The sequence below is a fragment of the Mus caroli genome, chromosome 6, assembly GCF_900094665.2.
Source record: "Mus caroli chromosome 6, CAROLI_EIJ_v1.1, whole genome shotgun sequence".
NCBI classification, from domain to species: domain Eukaryota; kingdom Metazoa; phylum Chordata; class Mammalia; order Rodentia; family Muridae; genus Mus; species Mus caroli.
In genome coordinates this window covers 35,581,529-35,590,323 of record NC_034575.1, presented here as the reverse complement: position 1 = coordinate 35,590,323, position 8,795 = coordinate 35,581,529, and the positions used below count along the sequence as shown (strand labels likewise).

General features: G+C 39.9%; 2 gene segments (V, D, J or C); both read right to left on the bottom strand.

Annotated features, from left to right (window-relative positions):
• Positions 1–1,090: 1,090 nt before the first annotated feature.
• Positions 1,091–1,649, bottom strand: LOC110296579. The segment is given in 2 exon segments: positions 1,091–1,515; positions 1,601–1,649. Coding segments are annotated over 2 exon segments (474 nt in total).
• A 917-nt stretch (positions 1,650–2,566) lies between these two features.
• LOC110296578 lies at positions 2,567–3,326 on the bottom strand. The segment is given in 2 exon segments: positions 2,567–2,967; positions 3,064–3,326. Coding segments are annotated over 2 exon segments (450 nt in total).
• Between the last annotated feature and the right edge of the window lie 5,469 nt (positions 3,327–8,795).

Below are 8,795 nucleotides of genomic sequence, written 5' to 3'. Positions count from 1 at the left end.
AACCAGTGGTTCTCAGGGAGCTGGTGTTCCTTGTCTTCTGCTCGGCCACTGATTCTAGATTTCCCCTAGTCTTGCTCTGCTTCTCTTGGTCATTCCTTGTTCAGTAGGATGGCCCGATCTCTTCTCCTCATGGCAGTGGTCCTCAGCCTTCCTAATGCTGAAACAGTTTCTCGTGTTGTAATGACCTCCAACCATAAATTTTTTTGGTTGCTACTTCATAACTACAATTTTGTCTCTGTTATGAATCATAATGTAAATATCTGTGTTTTTCCAATGGTCTTAGGCAACCTGTGTGAAAGGGTCTTTTAGCTCCCAAAGGCATTGAGATTCACAGGGTGAGAATTGGTGCCTTATGGCTTTGATTTTTTTTTTTTTGTGGTACACCTACTTTTTATATTGTGACTGACTCAGTCAACAAATTGCTACCTATCACCACACTCACAAATTACAGAAACTTGATTGAATTCACTCAAATCTAGAACAACCTTTCCTTGGTTCCCAGTATTGAGCAGCAAATTTGTGACCATATGGTATTAGTTTTTAGAAACTTTATTTTATATAATCTTAATTTTTCTGCATACCTTCTTGCATCCCTGTCCAAGGAACCAAAACCAAACCAACCAACCAAACAAACAACAAAAAAGCAAACATAGTTCCAGTTCACAATTAACAGGATGTTTATTGTGTGTTATGGTTGTAGTGTCAATTTCCTTCTCCTCCTTCTCACAAACCAAGATTTCTTATCCAACAGATCTGATTCATACAAGGGAAGGAACTACAACTGCGACCCCTGAGTCACTGGGAGTGAGGATCAACAGGGCAGTGACCCTACTTCTACCTTATGAATTTAAATACTTTATCTAGAAACAATCAATAAAAGAAATAAAAAGATTTCTAATGCAATGTAATTAAAATGGAGGAAAAAAAAGACAACATGAGTCACTTAGTTACTTGATGACATAGTATTTGCTCAAGATTATTTACCAACCACACTCTGTAGTGTCTAGAGAAAATCTGTATATCCATGACCTCTGGCCTTTCCTATGTGAGATATCCTATCTTAGACATTTAATTTCAGATATTTATCTGTTCAAAACAGAACTGCAATTAAAAAATAGTCATGTAGACTTCCTTCTCCTGGGGAAGACAGGGTGTTAGGAAAGAGGCAGACACATAAGAGTTTGTGTACAGGAAGACAGTGTTTTTTCAAGGCTGTGGCTAAGCTGCTGGCACAGAAGTACATGGCTGAGTCCTCCAGTGTTGTGGGTTGGATTTTCAGAGTGAAATATGAATCATCTGGTCTTTCAACTGAAAACTGATCCTTAAACAGTTTAGACTTCTCCATGACTTTACCATTGTAGAAATTAACCAGAAACTCCATCTGCTGTCCTAAAATCTGTTTATACCAATAGAAATATTGGTGATTAGAAACTGGGTCACAATTGAGGGTCACCATCTGCCCCATATCTACTACTTGATGACTTGGGATCTGTAAGACTTTGGGTCCTGTGTGTCCTGTAGAAAGAGAAAAAAAGATTAATGGAATACTTTAAAATTGTCTCAATATGAAATGAAAACTCTAGAATTTCTAAGAACCCACCTGCTTCCAAGAAACTAAAAATTATCCAACCTAGAAGCCAGATATCCATAGTAGGGCCACAGCAGGAATGTAGTTTCTCCTAGTTTGACTGACTGCACTTCAGAAACAGTAGGGGTATGCTAAGTTCCTATGGTCCCATAGGCAAGGTCTGACAGGGCTATTGGTGAGTGGTAACAGTTACCATCTGCAGACTGCCCTCTATGGGAGAAAGGATATAGTAGAAACCCGAGGGTTCCGAATTCTGTTCTGCCTATGAGATAGATCTAATGGTGTACAAGGCAGAGGGCCATTTCTAGGAGTAATCAGAGGGAAGGTAGAGTTCTGCAAAGGAAGTTGTAAGAATTAAGTCTTCCTCAGAAACGCCAGGTTGTTTTTTCTTTGTTACTCAAACGTGTCAGACTCTACAACTAACAATACCGAGTATGAAGAGTCAGCATGAAGATTAAAGAGATACAAGGAAAGAGTCAAGCATGAAAATGTTAAAAACCTCAATGGGAAAGAAAAGCAAGGGTTGAGAACTCGACCATATGCAAGGAGAGTAACTTAGTCAATGGTAAAGATCAAATAAGGAAGGATTATCCTGGGATATAAAAACTCAAAGAGCCACTTGCAGAGGGATTTCTCAGAAAAAAAAAAAAAACAAAAACAAAAACAAAAACAAAAACGTATAAGCCTATCAGAGCTGGACTGTGGGCAGAGATACAGGTCTTTCTTTTAAAAGGAAGTCATATAAGGATACCTCCTGGAAGAGGATGGGTGAGAACAGTTAAGTGCACCATAAAAGATTCCTCAGGACTACAAACCCTTGAAACAATTAAATTTGAGCTTGTCAGTCCCATACTTAACCATAGACAATGTTTTTTTACTCAAGTCAAAGCTGCTGCTTTGCAGACTCAGAGTTTGGCATCATGACATCTAATTAACAGGTGGCATTGTGGTCTGAGGTTTTTACTTGAGTCCTGTGGACTACTGAACTGAGTCCCCAGGCTCAGGTAGACCAGTTACATCAACAGTTTCCTGGATAGACTGAGGAGGTTTGTGTACAGGGAGGCAAGAGCTCTGCAGGGCTGTGTCTTGGCTACTGGCACAGAAGTACGTGGCCGCGTCGTCAGGCTTTAGGGCTGTGATCTGAAGGTCTAAATGGTTTTTCTCTGAACTTTGAGGTTGGAAGCGACTTGAGGCAGTCTGGTTGTCCATAAGTTTTTGATAGCTATAGGAAAACATGAACTCTAGAGACTTCTTAGCACTTTGTCTATACCAATACATAGCATTGTGGCCTAGATACTGTTCGCATATCAGGGTTTTTTCACTCCCTGTGACTGCCACCAGATATTTTGGTTTCTGGATAATTTTCGGGTCGACTGGACCTGTGGAAATAAGAAAACAAGTTTAATCCTCAAGATAATTGTAGAAGGATGTTCTATGTAAAATACAAAGGTGTATAGACTAAGACTAGGACTCACCTGCCACCAGGAGACAAAGGGCCAGGTAACTGAGGAGCATGGAGCCCATGGCAGTGTCACACAGGATAGGATCTCTTTCTCTTTGGATCCTGGCTGCCTGGGTGTGTTTTGCTGACCCGTAAAATGCTTTGCTTGGATGCTCCCTGTTGTGTAGATGGTTTCAGCTCACACTTCCTCTTTGCCCTTCATGCTTGTCAAGGCGTAGGCTCCCAGACCTAGACCATACCCAGCTGCCTCCTGGGTCTCCTCAGACAGTTTCTTGTACCAGTAAATGGTACTTTCTTTCTTCTTTCTACTTTGTATTACCCCTTCTCCCCTGATAGACAGATTCACTTTCCTGACTTCTCCATGACTTTACCATTGTAGAAATTAACCAGAAGCTCCATCTGCTGTCCTAAAGTCTGTTTATACCAATAGAAATATAGGTGATTAGAAACTGGGTCACAATTGAGGCTCACCATCTGCCCCATAGACACCCTTCCTGTTGACTCTCATGGATTCAGATTAGGCATACCCAGGTTTTCTCTCCTTCATCCTAAGAAAGCCTAAGATGAGCCTCACTGCTCATCAGAGCCTTTTTTGGAGCCACCTGTACATCATTTCAAGGCACAGTAATTTAATGGTAAGTAGATAAGAAGCACGTCAGGGAGTGCCGAGAGAGGAAGGAGAGGAGATGCTGTACCCTCCTCCTCCACCCCCCCACCACCCCCCACCACCCCTCACACACACACTGGGAACACCTCAAGGAAATAAGCAGAGGAAGATTCAGGAGAACAGAGAATATCTGGCTCAACGAGACAGAGCCAAGAAACTTTCAGGAACAATACTCTACAGGTTCTGGAAGTCCTAGTGTCTCTGAGCCCCATCCACACCATCTCACAAACAGAACAAGGAGCAGAGCCTTATGTTTTACTTCCTGCCCAACTCCCTTCCCATCCTCCCTTCTCACCTAACCTCATCATTGATGCCTCAAGAGTTTCCGTGAGGTCGCAGCTCCCCCTAGAGGCAAAGCAAGCACATTACACTCCTCTCTGTCATCATTTCCCTTCATGAGCTTGAGATACACAGAAAAATTAACGAGGGTATTGATCCATAGACTAAGGAGGCATCATTATATGGGCTGCAAACATCAGCTCTTGGTGAAACACCCAAAATTAATAAAAAAACTATCGACTGAACACATTCCCACTTGCCAGGCTCTACTCAAACACTAGGAACAGAGGAGTAAAACCCGACTGTTTTGAAATAGGATACCTTAGTTTGTTGACAAATCACTAGTGAATAATGTTATTCCTCTTGAACGCTGACAGTGGGGGTTACAATGCACACTTTGGGAAATTTTAAATGTAATTGCTTTTAGTCATCTAAATAATTTCATCTTCTCATTTCCCTTGAAAGTTGGATGCAGATAAAGGCTGAAATAATTATTTGCAACCCTCTGCCAAACATTCAGACTCACTCAGGCAACCATCAGCCAAGATGTCTACTCTTCTGCTGCAGGAACTCCAGTGTTCTCGAACTCTGTCACAATGCTTTACAGGGTATGGCCGGCATGGTAGCACACGTCTTTAATCCCAGCACTGGGGAGGCAGAGGCAGGCAGATCTCTGAGTTCGAGGCCAGCCTGGTCTACAGAATGAGTTCCAGGACAGCCAGGGCTACACAAAGAAACCAAAAAAGCAAACAAACAAACAAACAAAAAAAATTATGCTTCTTAGTAGTTGAATAAATGAGTGCAATGATAAATAATAAAAGATCACATGTAAAGGTTAAGTTGAAATACTTTAAGTGCTTCCAGTGATGTATTGATGTAATATATATATATATATATATATATATATATATATATATATATATATAGAGAGAGAGAGAGAGAGAGAGAGAGGAGGCTTTGCATAAATTGAATGTGAAGTCTCAAGATGGAAGACAGGCATGTAACTGACTAAAATAAATTTATCTGATGTGAGTAGAACATTTGTACTTTAAAGGTGGTCATAGAACAGTAGTTTTTTTAGTGTGTGCCAAACATTGTTTAAAGGATCAATGAAAATGGAAAAGGGATATTTCCTTCCTTCCCTCCCTCCTTCCTTCTCTCATTTATTTTTATTTATTTCTTGTTCTTATTTTTTTTAACACAGAGTTTCTCTGTGCAGACGTGACTGTTCTAGAACTAGCTCTGTAGACCAAGCTGACTTTCAACTCACAAAGATCTGTCTGCTTCTACATCCCAAGTGCTAGAATTAAAGGCGTGACACCGATACTTCGCAATATTTCCGCTTTTAATTCCTCCTTCTTGTCAGAATCCCCTCATTCTTGGGCAACTTCACTGCTTTATGACACACAAAAAAACTATCCTTTATTTCATTAGAGCAAGAATATTTAGGAAACAGGGAGTGAGCTCTAGATATGCATTTGAGGTATTACACTGTTGCCAGGGCATTGGAGTAATTAATGTAGGGAATAAATGCAGTCTACAGACAACTGCAGACATTGATAGGGAAAAGCTGGGAGTTTACTAATATTTTCCGTTCATTCTAGCTCTGACCTTCTCCCTTTCCTTGTCTGCAGTTTTCTGAGGCAGTGCTGAGAAACCAAGCATCTGTTATCCTTAATAGGTTTCCATATGTGATCGCCCAGTCTGCAGGCAGCCACTTGACTATTTTGGCTGTCTCCCCCTCTCACCTGTTAACATCCTCCCGACCCTGTTCTTGTTCTGAATTCTCAAGCCCAAAAAGCAGTATGTACAAGTCTTCCTCATTTTGGCCCAGTTTCTCACATCCCATGTAAGCCCTTTGTTGCCCATATGACCTTCTCCATTTGCTGTGGTTTCAACAGCCTGTGTGAGGCTGCTTAATGTGTCCCATTTGCACTAAACACCAGACTCAACTGGGGATATCTTCTTTACCTATACCAGTGATTCTTAGCTTGTGAATTGTGACCTGCTCTTTGTATTTTGGTTGTCCCATTTGCTTATATCATATATTAGGTGCCTTACTAGAATTTTTGAATGGCATTAATTTAATTTAGAATAATCCATGAGCATTAGAGATGATAAAAGGGGTGATTTCTTCCCAGTAATGACTAGCACATTAACCAGGAAAGTAGTTAGAGAAACTAAAGAAAAATCCAATGTCTTAATATAGGAAAAGAGCCTTCAGTGATTTCAATGTCTAGTTCCTCTTGATCCTGCCAATGCAAAGATCAATATTTGAGCTCAATCAGTCCTCAGTTTAATTGACTCTTTCAAGGCCACTAAACCACGTGCATGGGAAAGACAAATAACAAACACAGTCTAGTTAAATACAAACTGAGGCTTTAAGCAACCATGTGCTTAAATTCCCCATAGCTCATGCCTCTTGTTTTAGAAAATGACACAAAAGGAAAACCCACACAGTGTATAACAAGATCAGTTCTCGTTATACTTAAGAATTCACTGGTGTCATTGAGCACAGATATTTCATACAAGAAGTAGAAAAAGAATATATTATTATGAGGTCAGGGAACTTTTAACTCCTTTATCTTTATCAAGCATCCTAGACTATTTCAGAGAACATCAGACATTAAAGACAACCTTGTGACAATCTTATAGGCCTAAGAAAACGTAGATTATTCCTGGATATGTTTTCTCAGATTTGTTCAATCACTGTACATAAATAATTATATAAACTATACATATTCATATATACATATACTTACATATGTATTAAAGATAACTTAAGGTATTAAACATATATAACCATATGGTAATCAAGTCTTAATATTCTGACTAGCTTCAGTCATCAATATAAGTTTCGTTCACAGCCAACCAGCACAGGAGCTACAAGCTTGCCATTTTCTGAACCATCTGTCAAACATCTTATTTCAAGAATGATATGCTCATTATTCGTCTTCAACTTGAATTTAGATAGTATGAAGAATATCATTTTATTTTAAAAGTGATCATTTATTTTAATGTCTATCATATAAAACACGACCAGCACATGAAAGGTCAACATTATTGTTTAAGAAGAGACTAAGCTAAAAGAAGTCTAGAGTGCTAGAAAGATGGTTCAGGTATGAAAGTACATATAGTTCTTGTAGAGGATTCAAGTGAGGTGCCCAGAACCCACATCTGGTGGTTCACAAATGCTTTTAATTCTGTCTCTAGGAGGTTTAGACCTCTTTAGGCACTGCACTCAAGCTCAAAAACACAAACTCAGATACATACATATTTATACATCATTAAAAATATAATATTTATTTTAAAAAGGAAAATGATCAACTTTCAAAATGTAATAACATTTATCCACTGTTTTAAGTGTTTTACATGCACACAGATGTAGAAATGCTACTAGAATGACTAAAGGCTGGAGATCAGTACCCTCCCATATGGCTACTACCACTTTTTGATGACTGAATAATGTTCATAGAAGTCAAGCAGTACCATGTTCTGTTGTCTTGGATTTGGGCAAAAGGAGGCAGTGAAAATAATCATATATCTACCTTACCCTTACATTCCTCCATGGAAGCCATTTTTTCCTCTTAGAAGGAGTGAATGTGATAAAGCCCAGGTAGGACCACCAGGGAAAGCATTGTTGAACACAGCAATACATGAGTCTATTTTGTAAGAAGCTTTGCACTGAGACATAATTGTTCCTATAGACCCAAGTCTCAGATGAGTCTGGGGGAGTTCTAAGGGAGATAAGGAATGGCCCAGCTTCTAGCATTGTTGTAAGAATCACCAGCAGATCGTTGATGAGGGTGAGAAAGTGCCTCTCATTCTAGGTACTCTTCCTTCTCTTACTTTTTAATATTTTCTGACTTTTGGGAATTAATTAGTGGCAGCTTCCTATCTTGGAGTCCATTTAGTTAGTGAATATTGAATGTCTATATTGGCCCAACATTTAAGGCCATTTTTTTTTTTACAGTCGCCTTGGATGCAAAACCTATTTGTCCTTTTTGTTTCTCCCGTTCATGTGAAATTCTTAATTTTGTATAAGCTCAGCCCAGGGAGTGGCACTATTAGAATATGGTCCTGTTGGAGTAGGTGTGGCCTTGGTGGAGAAGGTATTTCCCTGTGGTTGTGCACTTTAAGACCCCCATCCTAGCTGCCTGGAAGCCAGTATTCTGCTAGCAGCCTTCAGATGAAGATGTAGAGCTCTCAGTTCCTGCTTCACCATGCCTGCCTAGATGCTGCCATGTTCCTGCCTTAAAGATAATGGACTGAACCTCTGAGCCTGTAAGTCAGCTCCATTTAAATGTTGTCCTTATAAGAGTTGCCTTGGTCATGGTGTCTGTTCACAGCAGTGAAACCCTAACTAACACAGAAGTTGATACCAGGAGTGGGGCATTCATGTGACTGCCTGGCCAGGATTTGGGAAGACTGTGGAACGGCTTTGGAACTTTGGACCGAAAGAGCCATTGGGTGTTAAGAGCTCTGTACAATGTTCTGTAGGAGCTTGGAAGATAATGTTGAGAACAGTGCAAAGATGGAGGCCTGGCTTGTAAATTTTCAGAGAGAATGGCTTGTGCTGAAAGATCAAGAATCGACAAATGGGACTTCATAAAATTGCAAAGCTTCTATAAGGCAAAAGATACTGTCAATAAGACAAAAAGGCTACCAGCAGATTGGGAAAGGATTTTTACCAATCCTGAATCTGATAGGGGACTAATATCTAATATATACAAAGAGCTCAAGAAGCTGGACTCCAGAAATTCAAATAACCCCATTAAAAGCTGTGGTACAGAGCTAAA